The 26,887-nt window shown below is 39.4% G+C and overlaps 1 protein-coding gene across 1 annotated transcript in view; it reads left to right on the forward strand.

The window, feature by feature from the left end:
• Nucleotides 1-980: 980 nt before the first annotated feature.
• The window catches only part of PIGU (phosphatidylinositol glycan anchor biosynthesis class U), a 31,284-nt gene continuing 5,377 nt past the window's right edge, over nt 981-26,887 (forward strand). Inside the window, exons 1-11 of the mRNA XM_044447533.1 lie at nt 981-1,110; nt 4,314-4,378; nt 5,420-5,479; nt 9,327-9,389; nt 10,891-11,000; nt 12,968-13,068; nt 14,228-14,325; nt 17,755-17,909; nt 20,162-20,305; nt 22,960-23,084; nt 25,523-25,665. Coding sequence (XP_044303468.1) covers nt 981-1,110; nt 4,314-4,378; nt 5,420-5,479; nt 9,327-9,389; nt 10,891-11,000; nt 12,968-13,068; nt 14,228-14,325; nt 17,755-17,909; nt 20,162-20,305; nt 22,960-23,084; nt 25,523-25,665 — 1,194 coding nt within the window. The remainder of the gene's footprint in view (nt 1,111-4,313; nt 4,379-5,419; nt 5,480-9,326; nt 9,390-10,890; nt 11,001-12,967; nt 13,069-14,227; nt 14,326-17,754; nt 17,910-20,161; nt 20,306-22,959; nt 23,085-25,522; nt 25,666-26,887) is intronic.

Raw genomic sequence — 26,887 nt, forward strand, 5'->3', positions numbered from 1 at the left:
AATCCCTGTTTCCAGGGAATACTGCAGGAGCAGCACAACCCAGGGCCACATGGACATCTCCCTGCAAAACCAAAGAATTCTGTAGCAAGGGTGCTTTCCACCCCCACCCCTCCAAAAAAGAAACCCTGAAAAAATAGCCGTGGGCTACAAAGGTGCAATTTGGCATGGACACTTGTTGGCATGGACCACGTACATGCCAAATTACAACTTGATATCCTCTTCTGCCAATGGTAGTGGTTCTTTTTTAAATCTAGAGACAATTAGCAAACTTATGGATAAAGATTAAAGTCCTTCTTTTGGTGGGAGGACTGACCATAACTACGCGCAATATTTTAAGTGAGTCTACATACTTATAGTGTCATCTTGTACATGTCTACTCAGCAGCAAGACATAGTGAGTTCAACAGGGATTGCTCCCGGGACAGAATGTATATAGACCTGCAACTTAACATTGCCCAACCTTTACGCGTCTACTCTGAGGTAAGTCCCGCTGAATTCAGTCGGACTTACTCTCATGCAAGTGAGTATAACCTTGCAATTCTACTTATGCCGAGTTCTTAAAAGAACTCTTGAACCGTACTGGAAATAGAACGGAAACTAGCTAAAGGCATACATTAAAATAAACTGGCTTTCAGCTCTGTGAGAAGTATAAATTAAAGAAGGATTCCAGTTCTCTAGGAGAGGTCTGATTTGAAATAATCATATGGACAATTTCTCTTACAATAAACAGATATCAGTAACGTCATACTAGCAGGGAAATGATAACCTTTCGCACACTATAACAAGGGCAACGCTTCGTCAACTTAACCCGTCTTTATTTTGTCCCATTGCCGTACCGTCGTTCTCGAGAAGGAAAGGTGCCCGTAGCGCATAGGATTCTGGGAATTGTAGTCTTCTTACCTAAGCTTGCCTGTAACTACCAGGCGCTACACATGAGCCTGGGAACTACTGCTGGCATTAGGCCGGTGTCCTACAGCTAAGATGGCGGCTCCCTTGGTGCTGGTGCTTCTGGTGGCCGTGACAGTTCGGGCTGTGCTGTACCGCTGCAGCCTGGCAGGGCTCATCTCCGAGAGGGTGGAGGTGGCGTCCCCTTTAAATGCCTGGAAACGAGGTGAGGCCTACAGGCTGGAATTAAGGTTGGGAAGGGCAAAGATTTATGTAGGGCGGCCAGCCGCTCGAGGAGACACCCCACTCATATGAGCTGCAATTGCTGTGGTTGTTACTAGTCGCTTAGGATCCGTTCTTAGTTTAGAATTATGCCCGCGGATTAAATATAGTTTGGGCGTGGCAGGTAGTTCAAAAAGTGCCATCACGGGGGAGATTTTCAGTTTGCCAAGTGTTTCCTGGGCAAGGCTCCTGTGTCACTAATGGCTGTGCGACTTGCACAAAGTGAATGGCCAAACCTGCTCTTGTCTTGAGGACACAGAAACGGGAGGGAAAGAGCTTCTCCCCGCCCCATCTTTTCTGTCAAACTAATATAAAAGCTGCAAGAGCTTTGCCAGAAAATATGTTGGCAACTAGCTGAATACTTTCTGTCTGTGGAACAGGTGCAGTGTGGAACAAGCACTTGTAGGATGCTTTGGCAGCAGACAATTACCCATTGATCTTCAACCTATACACATGTTAGTCAATTAAGGCCGTTTGATCTGCTTTGTACTTAACTTTTGTTTTGCTATGACATTATGATACTCAGTAGAAGATTCAGAGGGATTGTAAAAACATTCCTGCTGTTATAAAAGGACCTAATTTTAAAAACCCAGTATCTTTGTAACTGTATCATAAGTGAAGATGGATCAATGTTCTTTCTATGCACTACTTTACAGTGGAAGTCCTCTACCAGAACCAGTATTAAAGGCATATCATTTAAAATCCAGTACTTATTCAGTATCACTTTATATGAAATTTGTGTGTGCATGTTTTATTCTCTTTTCTCCTAAGATATATAATGAAAGAGTTATAGGTAGTCGATATCAAAGATGTATTGAATCAGGTAGTCTTTTTCCTCTTTTAACTAGGATCTCTGGCCTAGTTTTTTAAATTTACAAATCAAAGTGTGCAGCCAGGATATGTAAAATAGAGCCCACACCACCCAGCATTCTTTTCAATAATGCCAGAAGGTGATCCACTGGAAATTGACTGATGGGAAAGGGTTATCCTCTGCCCTACACCTCTCCTACTCCGCATCTCTTTTCTGTTCTTGCTAATAAAGTAGGGAACTGCATCTAGTTCAAATTTCCACAGTTTAAGAAGAATGTACATAGGTTAGAACAGATTCAGAGAACAGTGAAAGCCAAGGATATGGAAAACACATCCCAGTGAGAAAAGGTTGAAGAAATCATGTAAGTTTAACAAGGAGAAGAAAAGAATAAGGGGAGATGTGAGAGCATTCTTCAAATACCTAAAGAATTGTCAAAAAGAAGAGGGTGAAGGCATGTTCTTTGATATCCTTGAGGGCTGGATAAACTAATGGTCTTAAGTTACAGACTGATCATTTTTGGTTGAACATTAGGGGAAATATCTTAAGTATAAAAGCAACTCAGAGTTAACCAATTACTTTGAGGGGTGTTAGTCTTTCCCTCACTGGAAGTTTTCAAGCAGAAACTGGATGCCTGGGGATGACTTAGCCCTGAATTTTCTGCATTAGACTGGGTTGGCTGCAAGACTCCTTCCAGCTTGGATTCTGTGACCATGAAAATAATTTCTCTAATAATGCAGAAGTGCAAAACACAACAAAACAGGATACTGATACTACTGACGTTGCATATAGATTCATCAAATCATTCCATTAATCACATCTGGCCCAGATGAAAGTAGTCTATAATATGACTCTGGGGCAACATCCAACATTCACATTATTAGCACTTGTTTGGTCAAAGGCAAGGCCAGTGATGGGTTTCCAAAAGCTGCAACGACATTGGATAGTGTTAGTTTGTATTAGTGCAATGTCATTAATTCTAGTGCTATGTCGTCACTGGATACTGTACCTTGAACACCTCTGTATATGGAACACACTATAGACCTTCATAATTTCAAGGGAGGCCCTAAATAGTTCACCTTGGATTGTAGTTTGCATATATGTTATCTAATTGTGTGTTTGGTTGTACTACATCAGCTCTTTCTGATACTGCAGAACACAAAAATTTCTGGTCTTCTCAGATCATCTCCATTTATGCTGAGTCTGATGAAATCACCTCAAGTTCCTATTATACAGTACTGAGAAAGTGATAAGTCTGTAAGAAGAGTCATACTAAATAATACAAAAGCACAGTCTACTCCAGCATTCTATTTTCACAATACTCATCTAAATGTCTGTCAAAAATTTTAAAAATGGGACATAAATGAGAAAACACTTTCCTGCACATGTTTTCCAGAAACTGGTGTATGGAGCCATACTGATTTTGTTACTGGAAGTGATATATAACCATCATAACTAATACCTACTGGCCTGGCTTACACATACCACTGTGCTATGGTATGGTGTATTGAAATCTGGATTTATGTGTTTGAACCCATCTCTGCAAACAAACCTTGCTTTGTTAACCTACTATAAACCAGAAATAGAACTCAATAATCCATGGCTTGTCATGATTGTTGAACCACAAAATGTGGCTTATCCCTGCCTTGTTTGTACTGTTATTTGCATTGAAATAGAGATGCCCAGTCAGAGAAGCCTGAAAAGGGGAATGCTGAGAAAGTTGGCAAAATGGGTGGAAGAGAAACCAGCCTGAAACAGGGAGAAAAATCCATTGTTTGTAAGACAGTCCATGGCTAAAGCAGCAAACTGTGGTTAAAATACATCATACCTTAGTGTTAGATGTGAACACAGTGATTAATAGCCTTATTTTCCATGAATGTGTCTAATCCCCTTTTAATGCCACCCAAGTTGGTGACCATCACTACATATCATGGTAGTGGAGTCTCTAGTTTAACTATGTGCTGTGTAAAGAGGTACTTCCTTTTATCTGCCCTGGACCTCCCACTACTTAGCTTCATGGGACAGCCCCACACCATGCACTTTATGAGGCTTTGTGGCTTTATTGCCATTTTGGCACTGCAGGGTGGTATTATATCTGTGGTATTTCTATGGTTTCAGTTGGAATAGATTCAAAATTAAATGCAATAGACATGTAAATACCATCAGGATGCATTGCCCCAGTATGAGATTTTTTGTACCAGCATGAGGCCTTTTGCTTGTTTTAAATTGCAGTCAGCAATGCAATGTAGGACAGGTTTAAAAAGCAAATTGGTATTTGAACATACTGAGAATTCACCCAAGCAGATCAATCTTGAAATTGTCATTTTTCTATTTTTCAGTGGTCGAGGGGCTAGCTTTACTTGACTTGGGTGTCTCTCCATATTCTGGAGATATCTTCCATGAGGTAAGTATGCAGTGCTTCATTTTTATTGACTTTTTATCCCTGAGGCAGTTGGGGCAAGAGGTTGAGGTGATGCTGATGGTTTGTGAAGCTTTCTTCCAACTAATTCCCTCTTCTTGAAAGGATACCACCCATAGGTTCATAGGTGGTGTGTAAGAGCAGGGGCCAGCCCCTTCACTGCCATATGGTTCTTAAATGGCAAGTGAACTGGCTAGTTGTTGAATAAGGGTAGAAGAGAGGAACAATTATCAAAACAGTGCAGTGCTCCCCTTCCTCTCACTCTCCTTCAATTATTTATGAGTCTTCACATAAATCCAAAACCACAATAGCATCACCAAAGAGCAGGTTCTGGTGCTGCTCAAGCAGCCCATAAGAATAACAGGACTTTCCTTTGCCCATGTATGTCTTTGTCTGACACTTACAAAGTGTGTTGGAGGATGGAAGCAATCCTGGATTCCATAGCAGTCATCTATGGCATCTTCACCAGCACTGTAGTTAAAGCATGCTCCCAGTACAGGTGTATCTCTTTATGAACCATTGTAACAGCACAGCTAGTAAAGTCCGAGTGTTTCTTTGTACAGAAACTAGATTCTGTCCCCTGCACACTTCAGAGCTGGAGGTTTTGCTAAGGTTCTCCCCACAGGTGATTGGTTGAGTCAGGACTGACTGCCAGTAGTCCATTTGGCAGATGCATACGTACAGATGCAACAGCACACCCTCTGCTTTGTATAGCGGACAGTGGCAAAGTCCTCTGCTTCGTATAGTAGACTGTGGCAAAAGTATTTTTTTACCAACTGAAGCTTAACTGTCTTAGTGTAAATTATATCTGAATTACTCATGCTGAGCTTCATGTTGTGTTATAGTCTGCAAAGATAATGTAACATTTTTACACAGAGCCACAAGTATAGACTTGTATGAGTGTGTCATTGCCACAAATAGGCTAAAAAAAAAAAAAAAAAAAACACCGTTAATTGCTTTGATCTGAAAAAAGTTGCCTGGATTAATCATGTTTCTCTTATTTATTTATTTATTTATTTTCCTTAGACTCCACTAATAATATACCTCTTTCATTTCCTGATTGATTATGCTGAACTGGTATTTATGGTAGGTGTTGCTTTAATTTTCATCCTCAGCATGATTGCTTCTTTTTCAGAGTTTATTCCTTGATTTCCTGAATGTATACAGTTTCCTAAACATCATAGCAACAGGGGTGATTATGTGATGTGATTTTTTAAAGGCACATAATAACTGCTGTGAGAGGTTCTTGTACTATTCATGGGATAGTCAGCTGGCAAATGTTTGACACCAGACATTTCCACAACACTTTTTTGTGCATTCAGTATGGAAATTGTTCCCCGTGACTTTTGGAAATTTATTCTAAGAAATCTGAGTCAGGTGGCAGTACATTTAGCAATCCTATGGCTCCTAGACAGCAAATGAGGGACCAGAGAGGCCTCAGACCTCCTCTTCCAATATCCTTACCTTATTCTGGTCTCCTTCCAGCTGCTATGGAAAGGTCTGTCGTAGATTCCTCCCCTGCATTTGCAGCTTTAGGAGATGAGGAAATAGTTATGTTGAGGACAGGTCAATGGACAGAGAGCAGAGAGTCTGTGCTTAGCCAGATCCAAAGCCTGCTGAGTTCTGCATCTGTTCCCAACAAGGGAGTGAGTTCAGTGGGCTCAGAGGCCAAAAAAACAAAACAGCCCCAAACCTCTGTTCCTTCTTCCTTGCCAGCTTCTTGCTAGCAGAGTTTAAGATGGACGGAGGGTTCCGATAATGCAGTCTTCTATCCTAAATGTGTCTCTTTTAAATGATTGTACTTTTCATGAGCTAAGGCACAATCCAGCTGGGATTCCTGTAACCCTACAAAGTTGGAGGATCACAAGCATTCTGTGGAGTGCAGGAGGAACATGGAGGCAAAGGTCATCTTCATGTTTTTCTTACCCTCCAGTTCAAGTAGATGTTGGCCATCCAACCAAGGTTCTTTGGATGGAGAAGGAAGGATACTAGGCAGTATCTGTCTCCTTCCTTTCCTGGAACTCCCCCTAAACACCTCTGAGATTATATGCATATTGTATAGCAGAGGTCCCCAGACTTTTTGGACCTGTGAGCACATTTCAGAAACAGCTGAGAGGACTACCACAAAATGCCTAATCAGTAAATAACCATCTTGACATCTGCTTGTCATATGTATGGATCTTAGGCCTTTCAACAAAAATATTTGTCCTATGTATATTTGACACTACAACATCTTTTTAATATGGGATCATCTAATTTGGCTAATTGCTGGTAGTGCAATACAGTTAATGTTTCTTTCAAACATATGTTTTGGCAAAAATAACTTACTTTGGCAGAAGTAGGGTATTTTTGGAGGGCAGTTACGAATAAATTTTGTACAAATTGATGTACATACTCTTTATTTGCCTGCTTCATGAAAATTACACATGTTTGCTGTAACAGGATTCCACACTCCCTTTTGACAATTAAAAGACTGATAGTACAACACTGGAAGGATAAATACTCACCTGCTTTAGTGTGATGGATTGAGGATCTTACAACATTTTCAGTATTTGAACAGGTGGTATTTAGATGTCAACATCATATGGATACTTATTTTGATATTTGGTCAGCTTTTGCTAAAGCTTATATATAATTGCTAGCAAGTGAGATGCATTCCATATGTATTCATGACTATGGATATATACAAATCCATGTTTGTATGAATGTATGTTAAAAAGGAGACTTAAAAAATAAAGTGTTGTGGTCACTTGCTCTGCATAGCATAAGCAACTCAGAATGTTTACTGATCAACATTTATGCTTTATCACATTGCTGGTAACATCCACATTTCAGAAATCTTGAAGGAACAATGAGTTGTTTGAGCTTATTGTATAAACTTGTGGCATTTGTTAAAGTTACATCTCTATTCTGATGAGCTTCTCTGATCAGATGATAAGAGAAATAAGTCATTCTGAGCTCAGTTCAATTTAATTCCAAGGAAACACATTTAGGATTTTCTGCCAGCCCCTTTTGCATGGTACAAAACTGGTTGTAGGTTGGTTTATTCTGAGGGCTTGCAGACCAGTTTGTGTTCTGTAAATTTGAACACATTTAAGGTCAATCAGAGTTTTTGCAAAGCCAACTCAGCCACTAGGTATGTCAGTGGAATGCACATACCAAGGCATAAAGACTGTTAGATGCTGAGCTGAGCTGTAAAAATTCCCTAAGATAGTAATCTTAATGTTTGGGATTCTGTTTAGGTGTTTTTAGGACTAAAGTGATACTTACCTTGTAATACGATGGGTTAGTTGGCAAACAAAAAATCAGGTATAACTATATCCTGTGCTGAAAAAGAGACCTGTCTATTCTATGATACTTTTTGTCTTCACGCAGGCAAACTGTTTATCCATTTCACTATTACCATTTAACTAACATAATTGTATGAATCTCTACTCTTTTTTTTTGTTTAGTCTTTAAGTCATGTCCGACCTTTCATGACCCCATAAACAACATTCCTCCAGGCCTTCCTGTCCTCCACCATCCTCCAGAGTCCACTTAAGTCCACCAACTGCTTCAGTGACTCCATCTAGCCACCTCAACTTCTGCTGTCCCCTTCTCCCTTTGCCTTCAATCGTTCCCAGCATTAGGGTCTTCTCCAGTGAGCCCTTATTTCCATTAGATGGCCAAAGTATTTGAGTTTCATCTTCAGTATCTGACTTTCTAAAGAATAGTCAGGATTGATTTCCATTAAGATTCCAAGGGACTCTCAGGAGTCTTCTGCAGCACCATAATTCAGACATCAATTCTTCGGTGCTCAATTTTCGTTATGGTCCAACTTTCACAGCCATATATTACAACTGGGAAATCCATAGCTTTGACTATACAAACTTTTGTTGGCAGAGTGATGTCTTTGCTTTTTAGTATGCTGTCTAGATTTGCCTCGGCTTTCCTCCCAAGGAACAAATGTCTTTTCATTTCTTGGCTGCAGTAACGGTCTGCGGTGATCTTGGAGCCCAAGAAAATAAAATCTGTCACTACCTCCATTTCTTCCCCATCTATTTGCCAGGAAGTGATAACACCAGATGCCATGATCCTAGTTTTCTTAATGTTGAGTTTCAAGCCAACTTTTGCACTCTCTTCCTTCAGCGGTATCAAAAGGCTCTTTAGTTCCTCTTCACTTTCTGCCATTAGAGTGGTATTGTATGTGTATCTGAGGTTGTTGATATTTCTCCCAGCAATCTTAATTCCTACTTGTGATTCATCTAGCCTGGCCTTTTACATGATGTACTCTGCATATAAGTTAACTAGGCAGGAGAACAATATACAGCTTTGCCATACTTCCTTCTCAATTTTGAACCAATCAGTAGTTCCATGTCCAGTTCTTACTTTTGCTTCTTGACCCACATAGAGGTTTCTCAAAAGACAAATAAGATGATCTGGTGCTCCCACCTCTTAAAGAACTTGCCACAATTTTTTTATTTTTATTATTATTATTATTATTATTATTATTATTATTATTATTATTATTATATTTCTATGCCGCTCCTTGCCGAAGCCTCGGGGCGGCTTACAACACAATAAAATACATTGAAATACAATTGAACATAATAAATTACCACTAAATACAAAAAATCCAAAAATAACAAAAAATTTGTTGTGATCCACACAATCGAAGGCTTTAGCATAGTCAAAGAAGCAGAAGTAGATGTTTTTCTGGAACTCCCTAAATACAACTTCTTCATTTATTTGAAGTTGCTGTGTACTAGATTCTCAAAAAAGTTTCCCAAGCCCTTTTATAGGAGTTGATGAGCCAGTGAGAATCCACCCTGAATTTTTAGTGTACTGCTACAAATTGGCTCAGAATCTGATGTTAATTTGAAAGATACATGTTCCATTGTTGTATTTAGTACTTTCAACTATTTTTCATTATTTTTGGTGATCCTTGCTTCAGATAACAGATATGTTGACTGCAGTAGCCCTCTATTTGGCCATTCAAGATTACACCAAAGTTCTGGTAAGTAAGCCAGTGTTATTTTTTATTCAGCTTTTATTACAGTGCATCTGCTGTGCTGTCTTCTCCTTCCCTACTTTTATTTCTAATACACATTTTCACATCCCATTTGTTGCTTGTCTCTCATGGATGAAAACCTGCTTTTGAAATTTACCACCGTACTCCCATCACAGTGGTTAGTGATTTTACGTGTGTGAATACTGGGGGAAATACCCGGCTGTGTTATTCCACTAGTATCAATGACATTGCACTGGTGGAAACTAGGTTCTCAAGTATGTGCTAAAGTTTTCTTCATGCAGTTCTGCCAGTGCTGTTTTAGCATCAAGTATACAGTGTAGTATACTACCCTGAAACCATGCAGTATTGTTTGCTAAAAAATTGGTGGAGGGGTAAGAGAGGAAAGACGGAGGCAGTTGATTCTACTATTGGTCACCACATTTGTCCTGTTGTTTGCTGGAAACTACCTTTTTGCATTTTTGCAGCATGGTATTGGAATGGAAGAGCTAACCTCTCCTCTAATAGACACTCATGGCAATACTTTTACCCAGTTCCATGGATTTTTTTCAGTGTGCATAAAATAGGTCGTACAAGTGAGGTCATACTGCTTATTGCTATTTTTTTTTTACTTCTTGCTATGTATAAGCAAAGACTGATAATATGAACTACAGGGAATATCTTCACAAGTTCTTAGACAATAAATGCTCCCATTCTTACCTTCGATGCACAATACTGCATTTACCTCTCCTGCTGATTGAATAGTTTCTACCAGTGGAATGGTGTATGTGCGTGATTTTCCCCTTCTCTCCACAGTCCTTTGGGTGCCCTCATAATCTTCTCTGGAAGAATGAGGGCAGCTTCCTGAGTAGCTTTGCGGGGCATGGAGATTGGTTGGGAGGCAAGGAGGGGAAAGTCCCATTCACATGACACTGGATGTTGCTCGTCACTTTTAAACATTGTATTAATCAATCTCTGGCAGAACCTGGCAGTACTGCATTTTGGAATAGCAACTAGATTGATATGCTCATTATATTGATGAATCTTTTTTTCAATAGCGGTAAGAGATAGAGGTGCAGTGGTTTAAGCAACTGCATTTATTCATTCAATAACTCTCCGTATAAACTGTGGCTTGACTTCATCCTCATTAAGTTATGAATTTGGAATGGAAATCACTGCAGATGTAATATTTGTAAATCAAGCTTTTTTAAAGCTATGTTCTGAAAGGTGAGCACTGATTTTGCAAAGAAGTGACAACCTTTTGTACAATTATATCAATATATTTCTAAATAGTCTTCAAATAATTTTTCAGCAGTTCTGGAAAAGGCGTGAATGCGCGTGTGTTATACAAGTTACTTCTGTCTGTGCAATGCTGCTAAGGAGAAGTGCAAATAATGGGCTTATAAATGTTGGTTGTGGTCCAAAAATACTACTGTTTTCTGAGGGACCATGTTGATGGGTAGAAATACATACGGTGTTTTCTGACAAACTTTTTTTCTCCCATATCCAGTTTAAAAAGCAAAAACTGCTAATAGAACTGGATAAATATGCACCTGATGCAACTGAACTCATCCTGACCCCCATGGAAATGTACTATGTCCCTCTCAAGGTAGCACTTTTGTAAGTATTGCTTTGGGGAACACAAGTCTTCTAACACAGAGAATATTTATTCTTAGTATTTAATTCAGCTTGGATCCAGAGAAGAACAAGTGAAGTTCTGTTCACACAGTATGGCTTTCCTCCCATTACTCCATTTTCTCTCTCCCATAAAGTTGTTTGAAGAACAGCATAGGATGTGGCTGGGAGAAATTTATTTGCATCTTGGAGTTGAATTAGGATGCCTCATTGCATGAGTAGAAGTACTGTAGTAGGATAAGTACTGTGTGTGTGTGTGTGTGTGTGTGTGTGTGTGTGTGTTAAGTCTTCAAACTGCAAAGGCTGCTCTTTCACAAAATCCCTGTACTCATTCATCTGACACTTGGTAGGCTTCATTCCCCTCCCCCGCATCAGTAGAGATGACTGTGCCTGCAAATGTCATTCAGTTCTACCAAGATATTAAGAAGTCACAGGGAATTCCCTTTAAAAGAAATAAGCGTAAATATACAAAGACTATTTGCACAAGATACATTGCACCATTTTATCTGATATTCATCAGGCTCTTTTCATTCTGAAAGGGCTACTTTGTCTGATAATTTAATTCACTTCTGTAAAACAAAACAAAACAAAACAAAACAACAAAACAAAAAACAGCCATGAAGAATTATAGCCATATGTTTATTTTCCAGTGGTAGCATGTGTTTAAGTCTCATATACTACACACCATAAAAGAACAGACCAAAAGCAATTCTACTAAAAAGGTTTGGCGCACACCAAGACCAAAACAGAGAGCACTGAATTTAAATCAAAACAAACATAGTGCCCAGATACACACATTACAACAACCCATAGTACCAGTTGAGTAAGAGTTGTTGAATGGCAGATTGTTGTTGAACTATGGGTTCAGACCTGCAGACCTTGCATTATAGTTTAACTATGGGTTGTTAACCATCAACAGGAAGAGAAAGCATGTTTTGTTGTTGGGGTGTGAACTTTGGGTTGTTCATAGTTAACAAGGCATAGTTAAATCATATTACAGGATTTGTATGTAATGACAAATATACAACTTATATTTGGGTTGTCATTACATATGAACCAATAGGGGCTGAAATTGGAGTGGGGATAAGGACTGTGGATATTACTTGAATAGGGATTTGGAAGGATACTGATTCATTTTGAATTGATACAGAGAGAGCCCACATTATTGTGGATGAATCCTCAATCTCTCTTAATATTTATCATACCTCGTTATAAAGGCATCAGTCCAGGCCCTTCAGATGCATATTCTGTAGTTCCGTTATTGTTATATATAATCTTCTGCTCTGCTCTACTCATTACAAACATATTTCACCACCCTCCTCTGAACCAAGACTTCTCTACCCACTCTAATCTCACCTTCTGTCAATGCCTTTTCCCGTAAAAAATGACATTTTCCCTGTTTATAGCATAATCCTTCTGAATAAGATTGAATGTTAAGTGTACTATTTTGGTTTTGAAATTTTCCATTCCCCTTTGGACTGTTGTAATTATCTTGTGCTGAAAAATAAAGAGGTTTGTTTGCAAGAGCAATATTTACTTGGCAGAGTACCAAAGGTGCCATTTTTAGATGACAAAGCATGCCTAGCCTAGGCATAAAAATGAGATGGCAGAATACTGTCTGACTAGCATTCTTTACCCTTTAGTTTGGGTAAAGAAACTAACTTTACCCTTATATTATTTAATAGAGTAATATAAGCCGAGAAAAAAAAACTTTTTTCTGCTATAAGCAGTTGATAATCTAATTTTGATTGAGAAGGGAAGGAGTAATGAAGGGATGTTGGGAAGTACACTTTCGTATACTTAGGATATGCATCAGTTGGGGATGAGATCTAAAGGGATAGTTAAGCTGAAGTCTTTGTAAAAGAGTTGTTTTAAGGAGAGGTATAAAGAGAGAAAGTTGGTGCTAAGTATGTGTTCCGGGAGTTTGATTATGGATATTTATTCTTTTCCAGTTATCTCTTAAATCCGTACACTGTGATGTCTTGTGTTGCAAAGTCCACCTGTGCCATCAACAATACTGTCATTGCCTTCTTCATTTTGGCAACAATAAAAGGTAATGCACTTGAGAAAATATACATACCACTCTGCTTTTCTTTTTATAACACTTGAATAATGTGCCACCTTAAACACAGAAAATATGTGTAGGTGAGATGTCAAGCCAACCAGATCAGAATGTTTTGTGATTCTAAAAGCAAGTCTAAAAAGTAGGACAACTTTTCATGCTTTACTTTTCTCATCACCATTACAATTGCACTGAGGTTCAGTCACAATCAAAAAAAAAACCTGTGGTATTCAAAGAATAGTGTACATTTCAACAACATTTACAAAACAGTAATGTATACTCAACAAAGTCATCTGGTTGCATATCGTCATTATATGTAGTGGAGCTAAGTTTCTGGTCTCAAAATATAGGATGCACTTAAGAGACTTGCCATTTTAAATATTCCTGCTAAAAGCATTATAAAGAGGAATAGTTAGTATGTATTAACATACATATATTCATTATATCCAGTTTGTTTGCATATGAGACATAAACAACTTTAAAGATATCCCTTAAAGTAATCCTGTCCTTTGAGTATTAATATAAGGGCCCAGAAGCCAGATGAGTATTAAAAAATATAAATTGCACTGATGCTTCTTATTTGCTGGACAGGCCTGGTGAAAAATACCTTGCTGCCTCAAGCAAGGTGGAAATGCCAGTGCTGCCTCTCCTGTCCAAATATCTACTTGCTCAGGTGGCCCGTCTGCTTGCTGAGCACCCTCTCAGTTATTCAGCCAGTTGCCTGCTCCTGCCCATCCAGCTCTTGTCTCGCGTTGTAGCTGCACAGTTCCACAAGCCTCTCACAGGGCCCCATGGCTGAGGCTCAAGGCCAGAGTAGCTGGGCAGACAAAAACCAGCAGCAGCCTGGCCTGCTGGCTACGCAAGTGAGGGAGCAGGCAGGCAGCTAGCCAGCCAGGAGAGTGGGTAGGGTGAATCACTGCCCTCAGTTAAAAAAAAAAGCTGCTGGCTGCTCTAGAGAGCACTGCCCATTGCTCTCTTTTCTATGGCAAGTGCGGCAATGGGAAAGCAGCTGGAGGACCTCTCCAGGCTGCCTGTTGGAGAATATTATCACCTGTGTTGGCCAAAAGCTTCTATTTTTAAAAACCTATTTGTATATTAAACCATTGCAGTTATTAGCTGTGAGATTGATTTCACTTTTCCTGTTTTGCAGGTAGTGCCTTCCTCAGTGCTGTATTTCTAGCCTTAGCAACATATCAGTCCCTGTATCCTCTCACCTTGTTTGCACCGGCACTTCTGTATTTATTGCAGGTAAATACACCGCAGGAGGCAAGGTTCCTTTTTGATATAGCCAGTTCCTATGAATCATAATAGATTAGCGAACATGAATCAGTGGATACTGCAACGGCAGGGCCTGAAGCAATTTGCAAGCCTCACTTATGTGCAGGAGGCTAAAATTGGGAAGCAGCCTGAAATTTTGCTGAATCACTGTCTCTTTCTCTTGTGACCAAAATCATTGAGCAAATTGTGAAACGCCAGATTTTTGCCTATGGGGATCCACCTCAAGCATGGGGAGTTTGTTGAGGGTTCTTTCCCCTGAATCCTGTAAGCCCAGAGAAACACTGTACTTTGTAACAGTTTTATCTCACTTGCCATTTTGTTGAAGAAGGCAAGTTGCAGTCATTAAAAGTATCGTCTTTCTGCTTTTCTGAATGTTGATCTGAGTCTCAGGGAATCAAATGCTGATGGAATTTTTAATTATTCATATATACAAATGGCTCTGAAAGGCAGAACACATTAGACTGGTGGAGAGCAGAAGATGCTTTTTCAGGATTGGGGGTCTGATATAAAGAAGTGCGGAGCCCTTTGTTAATCTTGCCAGAGACTGGTGCATTCTATTAATGTTGTATCGTTCCCAAAAATGCAAGTACTTTTTGATTTGCAGACTTTGTGCTTGACAGGTATTTTTGAGGTTGGAGGATATGTGGATGAAGAAATCCTTATATGCTACCCTGAGCTCTGTGGACAAAGGGGAGGAAGAACAGGGGAGCAGAATACAGAAAAGAAGCAAGTGTTAGATTAAATAAAGGGAGGAAAATGAAATTTGGCGTGGCTCCCAGCCAGTTCAGTGGTGACCATTCATCAGGAAGGCTCAAATTGACGATTAGAGCGCTTGATTTTTAAAATTATTTTTATTGGGCAAACTTTAATTTTGGAAGGCTTGTTTGTTTGATTAGAAGGAGCTCAGGACAGCATACATGGTTCTCTCCCTATGCCACCTTTCAGTTCTGAACAACAAACAAGTCAGGCTAGGAACTAGTGACAGCTTCAAAGGAAATTTTGATGGGGAAACTAGTTCAGGAGGAAAGGTTAAACAGCTTCATCCCCATGGACACTAATATGTCCAGTGCCCTTGGCTAGCCTCATGGAAGGAGGGAAGGAAGGGAGGGAGGGTCTTTTAAAGATCTTCCATGCCTGGTTTGTTTTGGTCCATAAATATAGGTAAAGCACTAAGTCTCATTCATATAGTTGTCAAGCAAGTTTCTTTTTCTCCCAATATTAATGAAAACAAGGTGATCGCCCAAAGAAAAGACTCAGATAGGCAGGTATATCCTTATTTGTAGACCTGCTTTGCAGAATAGAAGGAACACTAGACGAAATATACTTAACCATAAATCTGCCTCCGCTGAGATGCAAAGCTGCGACCTATAAACTGCAATTGTCAGGGTTTCAGCCACTCACATGTAGGTTTCTTTTAGTGTTTGAGAGAGAGAGAGAGAGAGAGAGAGAGAGAGAGAGAGAGAGAGAGAGAGATGTTTGATCCCAGTTACGCTTTTTAATAGCATATCTTCTGATGTTCTATATAGAATTATACTTTTATCAAAACAAATTTTCTAAAATAGTTTCTTTTTCCTGGACTGTCTTTTCTTTCCTGAAAATACACCTTGAGACTAAGTCTACAGTTGTGCTCATAAGCATGTTTCCATGGATGTTGGTCTTGTTGATCTCAGGGGAACTTACTTCCTGAATAAGCATAACTGGAATCAAGCTGTGTCTGCAGCTTTCTTACCAAAATACATTTGGAATGTCATTGTTACTTTTATAGACATATACAGAGAGAGAGACTGTGCAGTGGTAAAAACTGCCTGTTAAATCTAAATGAAGCTCTTGCTGTTAAACTCGGGGAATTGTTGCTTTATTTCTCCTCCCAGCTGTGCACTTAGCTCTTCATTGCTGAGCACAACTTCTGTATGACTGTAGCACATTGCCTGCAGATGTGCAATAATATGGAATGTCTTCTGGCTAATAATGGGGATTTCAAAAAGGCTTTTAATTGCACTGGAACATCACAGTTTGTTTGGAAGTTTTTAAAATGAATGTTCCTCTGTATTCTCAAAATAATCCTGCCAGATTGTTAAATTGTTATTCCTTACAGCAACAGAGGTAACATTTGTTGTTATGAATTTGCTTTTTGTTGATTTTGTATGTTTTATAAGTTTTTAATAAACAACTAGCACACATTTGTGCAGAGGGTTATCTGGATATCCACAACAGTTCCTGCTTGGTACCATATGTATGTCTCATCTGATGAATACATTATCTTAGAATTTAACTTTCACCAAATAGTAGTAGTAGTAGTAAATTCCTACATCAGGCCACTCTTTCAACAGTTTTTAATTTGAGCTCTTTGTGGTTTCTCCTTGGTACCTCTCCCAAGAAACCTCCTTGCAATGCTAATAGCAGCCAAAACTCTTGCTCCAGTCAACCAGCTTTCTTTAACTGGCTGCCTTACCTATACATTGAGAGATTCCTTAGAAGCATTTTTGTGTATGCAAAAATGGTGTTAGTAATTGCTGACTAGGCATCTCTGTTCAGTCCTCTTTGCCTCTGAGTCTGCTTCCTGCCCAATGTTTTTGCCTGGGTTTTCTTCCTATCATAGCAATGTTTCTGCAGAGTGGTTCTCCTGATTAACCTGCCATTTTCTTCTCTACCCAGACTCCTTGTGTTTGATGCTGTGATCTGAATGCCTAGTATCTGGCTTTCTTAGTCATACATTTAATTCTAGGTTCTCCTAGTTTTGGACCTTCCAGCCTGTTTAATTCCACACTTAGCTCTTCCTATTGACCAATGACTGATAACTGAACAAGACCTACAGTTGCAAATACTGTACTAGTCCTTGTCTTTTATACTTGTATATCTTTTTCTGAGCATCTGACTCAAGTGTTGGAGGGATGCCTGTTAAATACCACCATTCAATTTTAAGTCCAGGCATAAAATATAACTTGTGTGGGAGGTGCTCTGTTTTCTCTTCCTGGATGCCCTGGTTGAAAAATTCTGGTGAAAAAAAGAACTCTAAATAAATAATAAAAAAATAGTATACTACTTTAGTATACTACATTCTCTTGAAATACCTGTAAGGCATGCCTGTATTATTGATCTCAAATTGCATATGGGGCACTGAGGTTGTGAAAGCATATCTTTGCTATGGTCAGAGGTAAGATTTGAACTGACAGTTTCCTTAGTCTTAGCTCTACCTCTTGGCTGTTGCACTGCACCAGTTTCCAGCTCTGCAGTATGTACCTTGAACTTACTCCTCCTGCTTCAATTAACGTAGAATGTGTTGCCTTTTCTTTGAAGTTAGTGTCTAAAATTAAAAGCCTCTCATGCTTTTTGCTTACCAATGGAATTGCATGTTGCTATTTAATAAAACTTATTTTCTGGTTTTATTTGCCCCTCTAGCGTCAGTTCATACCAGTGAAACTGAAAAGCAAAGACTTCTGGCTTTACACTGTGCAGTATGCAGGATTGTATTTAGGAAGTCTGATGGTGATTATATGCCTCTCATTTTTCATGCTCAACTCTTGGGACTTCATTCCCTCTGTTTATGGATTCATGTAAGTTGAACTTGTTTCTGTGCATTGGATCCACTGATGTATAAAACAATTGTATTTTTCCCAAGTTATGTGTTCCTAGCACAAAACACCAAGAGCAATTAAAATACCATATTAAGCCTCTGTTATTAGTGAATGCCTGCTCTTTTCCAATGTTGTTAATTAGGAATGATTCACTGCTGCAACTCTGTAGTACAACTTAATTTATCTGAATGGTTTGGAGGATCTTTTAAGCATTCAGATAAGCAGCTTCAAATAAACTAGTATACCAAATACCTAGACTTGGAGTGGCATTTTAAATGGGAATTGCAGCCAATTATATTTGGATAGCATATAGTTATGGCCGAGGTTTGTGTAATGGAGTTCCTGTGGATTGAGAGAAGTTGTATTCAGTGATTCAATAACAGCAGTTCAGGTAATGGGATAAGCTGCCTATAAAAAGATGAACTGGAAGAAGAAAAAAGGATGAGATGGCTATATGGCAGGGATTCTCAATTTGTAGTATACTTTGCTTAGAGCAGAGATGTGAACTTCCACAACCTGGTGCTGTCTGGGTGGTTTGGATTCAACTCACGTGAGCCCCTTGGTAGGCCAGTGGTCAGAAGTGTTGAGAGTTGTAGCCTCAAACAACTGAAGGGCACCAGGTTAGGAAAGGCTGGACTATGCATTCTGTTTTGTGCCCCTGAAATTTCTGGGTACTTTCAGGTAATGCTTCACCAGCAGTGGTGTTGAGATAGGAAGCTAAAAGATCACTGTCAGTTTTGCATGGAAATTGTTTTAACAATCTGCATAGTTGTCACCTAGCTTGCAGCTAGTTTCAGTCCTTGGATAGATCCAGCATCTAAAACAACCTTAGATTATGCATGAACTAGACATGGCAAAATGTATTCAATGCCAACAACAAAGGACATACAACAAGAAACTCTTGTTACAGCTTGATTCCTGCAAAACTACAGACTATAGTCACTGATCACATCCCTTACATAAACATGAAAACCACTTCCATGCAACTATGGGTGCTTTGCCTCCACCAGACAGGACAGGAAAGATGCCAGCACAGCAAGCGAAGGCATTTCGCAGATACAAAGAGCCAAAGCTGCAGCAATGAATCATATTAGTTGAGGCCTCACAGGCACCTAATTGTTAAGCTTGTACTGATTCTCTGTCAGAGCGAGGTTTAAGTTCTCTACCAGAGTTGAACAAAAAACAAACAAACAAGTGAACAAACCCTAAGATGTTTTTCCTTCTTTCATATTTGGGGATGCTGATGTTACCTACAATAAATAACTTAATAACTGTACAGGCCCAACCCATATGGCAGCTGCATGGATCCTGGTCATTACCCTGATCATGCTCTAGTTTCCAGTTTGGTCAGGCTGTAACCAGAATCTTTGCATCTTCTGTATAAAATACTTTGAGTGCAAAATATAGTAGAAAAAGCCCCACAGAATCTGAATATTCCAACCTTTAAATGCCAAATACCAAAATGGAACTAAATAATTGGCATGTGTCCTGAATGCAGCATTTTATATTTTGATTTTATTTTTTATTTTTTTGGAGGTGAACTTATTTTGACTTACATTATCTCTTCTGCCTTTTATTGATCATCTTCTTTGTTCACCTAACATTGTTCACCTGCTGGATCAGCTGTTATGACCAATAGGTGTCACTGTTTTCTCACAAGAATGCATTTGTATTTGACTTGTCTCCAGTAAGGCATTTATAGTTCCAATTGCAAGGAAGCTTGTTTAACAAAACCTTTTCCTCCCTGTAATTGCAATATAACAATCCTAGAGGTAGGAAGAGGTGCATTCTGCTCAGCCTTCCTGAGAGGCCAGGAACTGGGCTCATCCCCGCTAAGCAGTCCTCCCCGCCAAAACAGTAGAGATGAATCTCTGACAGTTGTCTCCAAGTGCTGCTTAGGCAACTTTGGGCAGCTGTCTCCTGTGATCTGCTCCTCTTAGCGTTCCTGTGGTTCCCCAAGGGATACCAGTAGGAGGACTGAGGGGAGTAAAAGGGGGAACAGGTGCATCAGGACTCTCATGGGGCTTGATCACTTGTTGGGCTTATTGTGGACTTTGGAGCAAAGAAGCTGTACTGCATAGCATTCTACACACTGCAGCTTGTTGCATTGTGGGAACTCAGACTGTATGGTATACAGTAAATACTTGTGAGTGTACCCTTATTGTACAATGATTATTGATAATTCACATATAGACAATTCAATAATGGTAATATTGCTCTGTCAATTCCAGTCTTTCCGTTCCAGACTTGACACCCAACGTTGGCCTGTTCTGGTACTTCTTTGCTGAAATGTTTGAACACTTCAGCCTCTTTTTTGTGTGCGTCTTTCAGATCAATGTCTTCTTTTACACCATTCCTTTGGCAGTGAAACTAAAGTAAGTAAATTATTTTATTCTCACTTAGTTTTGCATAACCCTGCTTCTTCTTTTTCTGATGGCCAAGAGCCTGAACCTTATCACTGTGATATGCTTTTAAAGTGTAATACTTCAGTTGAGATTTATTACTTATGACAATTTGACATGGAGAAAGTGGTCATTATATAACAAGTTGAATAAAAATAAACAAAATTAATTAGGTGGATCAGTTAAGAACAGCTTAGTTAAAACCAGGCAGTCAGCCAAACAAAATTAATCTTACTACTAACTCAAGCACTGACAGTTTCAGTCCTAAACTTAAAACTCCATTATATCAGTTTCCACCGTAAGTATTTAAAGGCACCTGGTTAGTCCTAAACAAAGATAAACCTTCAGGGATAAAGTCAGAACAATTGAAACTCTCAAACTTCTTTGATACAGCATTTTATTCAGCTAGTAACACTGAGAAGCCATGTTTCCCAAGATTTTAAAGTCTTGTTAGAAAACAAGAAAACTCAATACATGTTTGCACAATCAGGATATTGTTGCTTATCTTTCTTGCTATTTATGGATCCTGTATTTCTCTGTGAAAATGTAAACTCTATACACTAGCTTCATGGTGTTGTTTACATGAAAGCTGAGAGAGGAGTTGATGATTCTCTTTTAATACTTCAAAATGTGATTAATTCTTTGAAGAAAGAAATCAGAAGAAATCCAATAATGAAGTGATTTCATGTGGGTGAAAGAAGACACTTTGCCAGAGTTCTTAGACTTTATTTATAGTTTTAAGACCTCAGGTTAATACAGGGTAATTGATTCATGTATCTTATATTTTCTCTCCCTCACTTTCCTCCCCTTTATTTTCTTTACTCAGTGTCTATAAAGGAAGGGCTATAATGAGGCTTAGTTAATCATTGTATGTAATGTGTTGCAGTTACGGAGCTCTCTGCCTTAATGAATATTAAGGACATGCATCTCCCTAGCCACACAGGGCAAGGGCAAATAATGAGAGCCAAAGTAACCAGGAATGAAGCTTTTAAGTTAAGCATTGGGGGTTGAGGTAGGTAACCACATCCAAACTGGAAAAGCTGCTTGTCCCTAGGAGCATCTGTCTAGGAATGCCATAGAATCATCTTCCTTTATAGTTCTCAGGACATGACTATGGCTTTGCAGCATCTCCCTCCATGCTAGGGTCTGAGCAAGACTTAGAGCAATTTTTCTTGCCCTAGGCTGTCTTCCCAGTAAAGGATATTCTTTCAGCCTTATGTATTCTTTATCATGTAGAAGCCTAGACGTTTCCATTTCCTGTTTATGTATTAAGCTGCAATCTTAAAAGATCGTTGTTGTTCCTTTACTTGTCTGGAGCCATGTCACACTCTGTCCATTTCATGTGCTTGGAAAGCTAAGAATAGTATGGCAGGGGCTCATATGACCTCATGTTGTGACTGCAGTGTAATAACACCTTCGTATCTCTCAGCTTGAGTGCATAATTCAAGGCCAAGTTTTTACCTTCCAGAAACTGTGATCAGCCTGCGCTTTTCAAGATACTTGTGGGGGCAGAGAATGTGTGTGCGCACTTCCTGCTTTGTTCTCTGCTCAGCTATGAGCATAACATATACTATAGGCCTAGACTGATGTGAATCTATGTTGAAAGGGGATATGGCTGTCACTCAGCTTCTAGGCATCATCTGCGTTCTTTCATGATAAGAAGCCAGTTAAGTTTCAGCCTCCAATTTAAACAAGGATACCCAGCACAGTTCATAGAATATAGAGCATTGATCCTGGGCCATGATGCTATGCGGGTGACCTTGGGCAAGTCACTGACAGACTAATCCGCCAGGTTTTTTTATAAACATATGCTGAGGCAGTGGCATGTGCACAGCTCTTTGGTGGAAGGCTGGATGCAAATGTAATTAATATACTGAAAATGTTTCAAAGGCCACAAGAGATTGTAGTTTAACTCTGCAAGCCTAATACTATTGGTACAGCATTATTGCTTCTCACGCCAAATACTGATCAGAGGGATGTTTGGTCTAGTTAACAGTATCATTGCTAGCCCTGTGATCTCTAGAGTTATTGTTAATCATATGTCTTTCCATGGCTCTCTCACTGATAACTTTGTGTATTTGCTATAAGATTACAGATCTGAAATTTATTGTATTTCTTTATTCTGGATTTCACTTGTTAAAGCAAATTCAGGAGGAGGAGGAGGAGGAGGAGGAGGAATAAATGATGCATATTGCTTTGGATGCTGTAGGTTCTAACAGATGCTACTTGTATTTTTGTCAGCATCTGGACACCTCATTTTAGAAAACAAATGGCAGAATTGACATTTGGGATTGCTTTTCGTTTCTTGGCTTGGTGTGTGCTTAAACCCTGCTTTGGCATTTGTATTGCTCACATTTGGCTAATGCCATGATTGTTAGCCTTCTAGAGGCCATAGTAACTCTTTGTTACTTCTGGTACAATAGTCTATTTATGAACAGAATAAAAAGATGTTTAACACATGCAGAGAAGTCAGAATTTCATGTATTTGGAGGGGAGGGGTGATGGGGAGACAATCCAAGATCACACACACACACACACACACACACACCCCTAGCAGAGTAGCACGTCATGCAGAAGAGTACAGCATCGGCATCATATTATTTACAGTCTTTTTATTCATTTTCTAGGGAGCATCCCATCTTCTTCATGTTTGTCCAACTCGCCATCATTTCCATCTTCAAGTCCTACCCAACTGTAGGAGATATTGCCCTCTATATGGCCTTCCTTCCACTCTGGAGCCACCTATATCAATGTAAGTTCTTTCTGATTGTTCTTTTCTCTCTGCCAGGCATAACCTAGTAATTCTAAATTCAGAACTTTGCAGTCACTTACTATCAGGTCCTAGACAGCTTTCCAGGTTTCATTTTGTTGAAATAAACCTTCTCTAGGAGGCAGATTTTGTAATCTGAACCAGCCAGCTTTGGCTGACTACATTTTCAAATTTTCAAACCCATTTTGCTTTAGTTCACTCTTGAGTTCATCCTGTAGCAAGTATAATCTCAGCCACTGAGTTTCCTGTTATGTGTGAGAAGGGGAGTGCTTCTTTTAAAATGGTCACCTGCAGTTTTTCAGCAGACCCTGGATTTTGTTATTGTTGATTGTTTAAAATTGCATGGCAGGGGAGGTGTTGCCTGCTGATGTGTTTGTATGTAAATGTTCTTATATTATGTATACAATTGTATTTTTAAGCTTTAATCTTTGTAAACTGCTTAGAGAGTTTCAGCTATTGGATGGTATAGACATGCAGTAGATGGAATGAAATATGCAAGTAGTGTTAATGCCGGATTAATCAGAATACTTTTTAGTCATTTTTTGAAGTGATCGATTTTACCTTTTAATTGATAGGCAGAGCAGTCCTGTGGCTCTTAGGTAGGGTCCAGGGGACCACAGGATTTTTCAGTGCTACCAGGCCCAGTGTTGAAAAACAACTTTGATACCAAAGCTGGGACACTGCACTCAGAGCTCCCTCCCCCTACTTGCAGCCTGCATGGAAATAGCTGCATAGCACCACAAAGATGCTATGTATCCTGGCAGTACCTCAGCATCCTTCTGAGGTGCCACACCAAAGACCACCATACTCAGCCATTTAATAGCTACACAGGGTAGGAGGAATGTGGGGGTCACCTTTGCCTCCATGTTGCTTCTGCCCTGCATAAGAAGTCTGCAGAGCTCTAAGTTCCAGTAGCCTTACTTGATTGCACCTTCAAAAACTTGTACCCTTATCAACAAGAATGGAGAATGGGATTTCTAGAGAGCCAGTGTGGTGCACTGGTTAGAGTGTTGAAGTGGAACTCAGGAGATCTGGGTTCTAGTGCCTACTCAGCCATGGAGCTCAGTGACCTTTGGGCCAGTCACAGATTCTCAGCCTCACCTACCTCACAGGGGTTCTTGTTGAGAAGATAAAATGAAGAGGAGGAGACTCTTGTAAGCTGCCTTGGGTTTTCTTCCAAGAGGAAGGAAGTCAGATTGTAGAGATAATGTAGTAACAATAACACCACTGTTGGGAGGAAGTACCATTAGAGCACCTGTGGGAAGAATCAGTGAATGAAGCTTCTAATAGAACATTTCAGAATTAAATACTTTTATTTTATTGATTTTTACATGCACATTCAAACAAAATCACACTGAGAGCCAGTGTGGTATAGTGATTAAGAGCATGGGACTGGGACTCAGACGATCCGGGTTCTAGTCCCCGCTCGGCCATGGAGCCAACTGGGTGACTTTGGGCCAGCCACAGACTCTCAGCCCAACCTACCTCACAGGGTTGTTGTTGTGGGGGATAAGATGGAGGAGGAGAATGATGTAAGCTGCCTTGAGTCCTTTGTAGGAAAAAGGCAGGATATAAATCGATAGATAGCGAGATAGAGAGATAAAATCTCATGGAGAGTTTTCCTCTGCGATCTCTGTTGAGTGTATCCTTTGGTATATTTTTGAGATATAGAAATGCCTGCCACACATTCAGGAATTAATTTCTGAATTTGTTTTTGAATTTGAATCATTTAATATTTTGTTGTTTTACTTTGAATATGTATTGAGTTGAATCCAGACTTAGCTGTGCTTAGAGAGTGGTTCCATTAAAACATGTGAAGCGTGTCTAACTTGTCAGACTGATTTCTGCTGGCCTTCTCCAAGCATGACTAAGTCTGGAATCAACCCATGAACTGTTTTTATTTGTAAGTTGCCTTGGGAATATTATTTTAGGTTTTTCCCAAGGTGATCTATACATACTGGAAACAAGAAAGTGTATAAAAATGTTTCATAAGCATCAAATATTCATTCTTTGAATATTCATGTGTTCTTGTATTTAGTGCATCTAAAATGGAAAATAGCCTGCATGAAGTGCACAAATTTTTTCACTGCAGTTTAGAACAGTAAGATTTCAGTCCAGAATTAGCTTTCTCCGCCCTGATCCACCAGTTGTATTGCTTGTATATTTTGCACCTGCTTAAATCCAAGAAGTGGAAGCGTGGGCCATGAACTTAGGAAATCAGCAGAAAATAAACCTGCCAAAGCTTTCATCCTCTACAGGAATTGCAGTTAATTACTGATTTTAACCAGCAGGATTTCTATAGCAGCTGTCTCTAGAACCACCCTCTAAATTAGTATCTGCCATCCCATTGTAGCTAATATAGTGCAAAGCCAAGTGTTTCAGTTAACCAATTTTAATGATGCCTCTGTTTTTTGTTACAGTCCTACGGAATGTCTTCATCCTTTCCTGTGTACTTATTGTCTGCTCCCTACTCTTCCCAGTTTTATGGCATCTCTGGATTTATGCAGGAAGTGCAAACTCCAACTTTTATTATGCCATCACATTGACGTTCAACATAGGTCAGGTTAGTGAAACTAGGTTGTGGGTGAGAGTGAAATGACCTTCACAGGGTTTCCCGTGACTTAACCACAGGACTTTACTGTGATGCTGCACAAGCACAAAAAGCAAGCATTGGGTTTGGTGGTGAACACAGAAAACAATATCCATGGAACTTCAACTTTCATTGATATGCTTTATTGCCCATTTTATTTAGATTGCATTATCTAGCTTTTCTTGAAGCCAATTTTTAACTGTTTTTTATTAACATGCAGACTGCCCTCAGGTCTGCATGGCAAAGGTACTTGCTTGAAGAATTAAGAACAAAAATGAGTATATTATAAAAATAAGAAAGTTTCTTTTCATAAAAGAAAACCCAGGATCTTATTTGAATAGTATTCTCCCAAGAATCTGATTTGGAACTTAGAAGGTCAGAACAATAGCTGGTTTCTGTCCTAGGTGGACTTTTCTCTCTGCCTAACTCAGCTTCCTAGACCCATCAGCTCTTTCTTGACTGCGCACTCATCAGTGTGCAGAGTCTCCTTCCCAGTGCAGTACTGATGCTAAATGGTGAATTATAAGACGCGGAAGGTGGCACTGTAGCTGTCTTGTCATTGCTGCAAGTTACTGACCTTGCATTAAAGCTCTTTGTGTCAGGTTATGCTGTTTCATAAGATCAGAATTCCTTTACATTAAGTATATTTTGCTATGGAGCAGTTGAAATGAAGTGGACAAGGAGGTGGGAACTATAGCTGTGACTGTTCTCCTGTAGGAGGAAAACCTGCTTTGTTGCACTGTTGGCAGAAGAGTCTTAGTAATGTTTTCTCCGTAGAGTTGCTTGTGGCAACATAGTTTGATCAGTGAAAACTAATGCCAAAAAGATCATTCACTTCTGTAATTTCACATCCATTCTCAGTGCAGAATCTCTAGATTTAGAGGGGATTTTTTTCAGTCAGAACATGCAGCATCTTGTATATACGGGTCTGATTGGTTTGTGACATCACCTTAGGTCAGGCCCTTGATTCAAGTAGTATATGACAATTATAGAAAGCCTACTGTCTATGAAGCCAGTAGCAACCTGGTTCTCTTCTATCTTCTCTGCACCTCTTAGAATGCAGATGAGGGTTTATATAAAGTTCTCTTATGAAAATGATATCCTTATTGCATAGGAGATTACTTTTCCCCATCATGCTGATTGTCTGTGTACTTATTGTCTGTGCTGATTGTCTGATACTTTTTTGGTATGAAGG

This window comes from Varanus komodoensis, unplaced genomic scaffold (assembly GCF_004798865.1).
Source record: "Varanus komodoensis strain SLA01 unplaced genomic scaffold, ASM479886v1 scaffold52, whole genome shotgun sequence".
NCBI lineage: Eukaryota > Metazoa > Chordata > Lepidosauria > Squamata > Varanidae > Varanus > Varanus komodoensis.